The 4,531-nt window shown below is 46.1% G+C and overlaps 1 protein-coding gene across 1 annotated transcript; it reads right to left on the bottom strand.

The window, feature by feature from the left end:
• Positions 1-815: 815 nt before the first annotated feature.
• LOC147981570 (uncharacterized) lies at positions 816-2,881 on the bottom strand. Its single transcript, XM_087517164.1, has 2 exons — positions 1,640-2,881; positions 816-1,205 (listed from the first exon to the last, which is right to left on the bottom strand). The coding sequence occupies exon 1, from the start codon at positions 2,842-2,844 to the stop codon at positions 1,654-1,656; it is 1,191 nt and encodes a 396-aa protein (XP_087373290.1). The 5' UTR covers positions 2,845-2,881; the 3' UTR covers positions 816-1,205; positions 1,640-1,653.
• Positions 2,882-4,531: the final 1,650 nt, after the last annotated feature.

Raw genomic sequence — 4,531 nt, 5'->3', positions numbered from 1 at the left:
GGGTTGGTTGCAGGACTGAACTGCTAAGTGCTAACTGTTATAAGTATACGAACTTCCTTAGCACCCATCGATATTACAACAACTATGTGCATTTGGCAGGATTGAAACAACCCGCTTCGCTGTATGTTGGTTTCTATGGAGAGAGCAAGTGAAATCGTTGAAATAGAGACAGAGACTGCATAACTCATCGACGTTGCGACAACATTCTCTGCGCTTGTACAGGCGGGAAACCCCTTTCTCTCTTTTGCTCACGTATTGGTGCAACTCTAGTTTAGATTTCTGACCTTTCTTCTTATCCCAGGTTGGATGACACAACTGTTGGTCTGGTCAGCTAAGACAGCAGTCAGACTGAGTCGTGATGGGAGTAGAAGGCGAAGGTCAGAGTTCTCTGTCGGATGGAACAATGAATGACAGAATGAATAATCGTGATGGGAGTATGATACACATTGTTTTCGCTATTGTATTTCTGAGTGCCAGCTAGAGATGGCATCGGACCAATGTACATTATTTGTGATGTACATGCTTGTTTTCATGGTGCACTCAGAATCACTGTGTGTGTGCTCATAAGATAGCTAATAATTACTTGTCTTGTTTGCATATCTAATAAATGCTACATGTTCTTCACTTGATATTACCTTACTTTGCATTTGTCAGATTTTGCAACTAGGGTGCAGTTTGATCGCCATTTACCATATTCCGCTATTCTCAAGTTTATCGCTTAAATTCATTAGGTCGCAACATGGGTCGCCTGCATGATGATGTATTACAACTGGTCGCATCTCCCACCCTTAAAAAATGAAGCATCTCTCACATACTGAAGAAGGGAAACTCCGTGAGCCTGAAATATTGACACCTAAGGTTTTGTACATGATATGCCCAATATGGCCTCGGTAAACCAACATTATTTCTCTAAGCTGGAATGATATGAAATACTGGTACTACAAATCATCCGGGAAACAGTATTATGCTTGTCGAAAAGATTCGCAAAGCTGCGTACATTACATACCCATGTTCAGAGGCCACGGTACTCTGCTCATGCTGAAATAGATGCGGATAAAATGCTTTGTATATGTACAGTAGAATATATATATGTCTTTTATTGGAGAGTAGGTTTCAAAGTGAACGATTACCCTGATAACCACTCATCCGAGTTGGAGATGCTCCCCTCCTGGTGGTAGGTACCATCGTCTTGTGCTTCTGGGTCACTGGCATCATAGACAAACGAATTTCTATAAGATGCCATATTAATTGAGGATGAAACATTCAATTCTCATACCATAATTGAAAAGAGAACGGCAACGAAACTGACGATGCCAGTGATTGCACACTGAATTACGAGTTGATTCAGTAATTTGAATACACTAACTTGCGAGCTGGTGCGGGCATACATGTACACTTACTTACAAGTTGCTGAGCAACTCTGCAGAGAAAGAAGCAAAAGATGATCTAGCTAGTACTCATTCCTGAGACATGCAAATTATTAGTGTCAACATTTTCAGGGATCAGCTTAGCAGCTTCAAACGATATGCCCAATATGTAACACATGCTGCTAAAGAGATAGACACATAAACTTCTTTATACACAAGAATAACATATCAAAACCAAATAAGAAATACAAGTCACTAGAGAGCAATTGTACCTTTGTACTAACTTTCACATAGCTCTGTGATCCATAGGAGAGCAACAACACATGCTCGGAAAGACCCAAACAGGTGCCCTAAAATCGGAATCAGGCCTTCCAGCTCCCTCTAAGTTCTCAGCAACAAATTCATCACAAGATCCATCGGCCAAGGAATACTCGATCCAATTCCTTTTGGCATCTGTGAAGTATAAGCAGTCCCTTCGAACTCCTGGATGATCTGGACCAAGGGAACTTGCAAAGTAATAACCTGAAAAGCATGTCATTCCTTTCGTCGGAACAACACAGCCTACAAAGTAAAAATATGTCAAGAACAATGTGCTGTCACCAAGGCTACTAGTCCTTGTCCACTTCCCCTCCATTGACTGCCACCGAAAAACATGAAACTCTTCTGGGCAGTCCCCAACAGCGCTAATAAGCAACAACTCATCGAGACACTCTGCGAGACAGAAATACGAACTCCCATGTGCGGCCTGTGTATCCAAATTATCTCCAAAAAACATTAATTCCACTGTATTCTTGTCTGACAGATTGGCCACGGCGAGACGGTAACATAGGCCGCCAACATCTTCAGATCTGACAAGCGCGTGTAGGTTGCCCTTGAGAAAGATCAAATCCTCCAGGACATAGGGTTCAGTGCATGACGCCACACGCCACTCAACATCCCCAAGGCGACAGTACTGGACGGCACGGCCGACCGTCGGAACGAAGGCAAGGACGAGATCGCCAGATAGGAGGAGGCGACAGAAGGGTGCCGGTGGATAGGGGAGGCGAAATCGCTCGCCTGTGAGAAGGTGGACGAAGCTGAGCTCATGGTGGCTGGGGCTGGCGATGGCGATGCGACAGCCAAAAGAGTAGAAGGCGGCAGGGTTAGGATCAAAATCATGGAGGGGGAGGCGGAAGCGCAGGCGACGACGGAGGGGGAGGTGGAACATGGCTCGAGATCCGGGGACAAGGAGGAGGTGGGGGGCTTGGGAGGCGAGGTTGGATGACGACGGAGGGAGGAGATCCCGGTAGGTTGCGCGGACGGCGAAGAAATCCTGGAGGGTGGTCAGGCAACTCGCGATTTGGGGGATGAGCTCGGGTAGGAAGTAGGGTGATGAGGTTGTTGCTACGGGATTTGGGGGCGAGGTGGGGGAGGAGGAGGAGGCCATGATGGTGGCCGACAGCGATAGTTTTCTCCGGTGCGTCGCCGACTTCGTCATTTAACTCATTGGATCTGCTGTTGGGTGATGCGTTGGATTTGCGCGTGTTCTTCTAAGAGAGAATTCCTTATCTGACCCTTTCTTAAAATATAATTGCCTTTTTTGGCCCTAAAATTATCATTTTCCTTCTTTAATATCATAACTTCATTTTCTTCCTTCCTTGACACTTATATCATTTTTTTGCTATTAATACCGTCAAGTGCGACTTGGAAAATCCTACTTACCTCTGCTTTAGCACGTAGTACAGAAACATAGAAAACTCTTGTTTAGCCGAACAGTCCCACATTCTCTCCCAATTCCACTTCTTTCCCGATTCCTCTCCCACATTCACCGCAAGCCCTAACCCTACCTTGCGCGGCGTGAGGTACACAACAACGGCCGTGCGAGGCTAGGAGAGCGGCATGGAGGAGGGTGTGGGCAACACTGCTACAGATGGCAGGGTGGAAGGCACGGTAGAGGGGGGCCACGGAGCTGCACCAGTCTTGGCCTCGGGCACGCATGGTGGGGAGGCGGATGGCAGCCAAGGACCAGTGGACAATGGGTGAGGCGGCGTTCTGCCAGGCTCTATGGAAGAGGGCAAAGGATTTATGCTGAAGGGCCACGGCCTTGCGCCGGTCTTAGCCTTGCACGGTCAGGGCGGATCAATGGACGGTGGCCAAGGATCACCGAAGTACGACGACCGTGCGACACCCTCGGATGCGACTATATCGTTGTGGTTTGAAGGGTGAGTTCCTCTCTTCTCTAGATTTCTCAAAATGCAACAAATTACTTATAGATGGATATTTCCTGGCAAATCTGCAATGGAAAAAACACAAAGATTAGGTTCATATAAAACAAGTATGTTCAAAGATCTTGGATAATATGTTTACACAAGACACTTTTGTTATTTAAAATATCATGCAAGTACATACGCAATTGATATTTTGCACATGGGTTATGTATGCACAAACTAATGTGTAAGGAAGACATGGGAGTAGAAAGTACTAATGATTAGGTTTATTTGGCTTTTACAGGATGGATCTGAATTCAACTTAACTGCTGAAAATTAAAATGCTTGGCAACCTAAAAAAAGCTATAAAGAATATCCATTGCTTTTGCTTTGAGAAGGTTATCGACTCTGATGTAACAAATTATAAGGACCCAGTTGAATCAATCGTAGAGCAGTACGCGACATGTTATTTGGAAGTTGCACATGTTCAGTACTATGATGCATTTTTAAAAATCTGCCCTGAAGGAACATATGACCAAGAATTGGTGTATTTATTTAGGACAGTAAAACCGAGCTAAAACGAGCCCTCTCACGCCCTCAGCTATTTGAGCCGTCAGATCTCGTGCTAGGATCAATGTTGGCTGTTAGATCTACTGTCTCCACCACCTGTTTTTTTCCTGGCCGGGCTGTCTTAAAGGGCTGCTACTCCAGGAGAAAAATTTGAGGCATGTGGTTGCGCGGGCCTTCCACTCGGCTCATTTAGCTGACTCTGTGCCAGACGCCGCCCGATCGGTAATTCTCCGGTCACTAACCCTCGTTCATGCCTACCTGAAAAAAGTGAAGGCGAGACGGAGAGACGCGGGCGACGCGGGGATCAGATCCAGGCGATGTAGGTGATACGGGCGATGCGGGCGATCGGACCGATCGGTTGCAAGGCGCGGAGAGGGACCGAAGTTCTATCACCAAAGATTGATTGAT

Source organism: Triticum urartu, chromosome 3A (genome assembly GCF_056163025.1).
Source record: "Triticum urartu cultivar PI428250 chromosome 3A, HENAU_Tu73, whole genome shotgun sequence".
Taxonomy (NCBI): domain Eukaryota; kingdom Viridiplantae; phylum Streptophyta; class Magnoliopsida; order Poales; family Poaceae; genus Triticum; species Triticum urartu.
The sequence above is the reverse complement of the archived record's forward strand: the minus strand, read 5'-3'. Positions and strand labels throughout refer to the sequence as shown.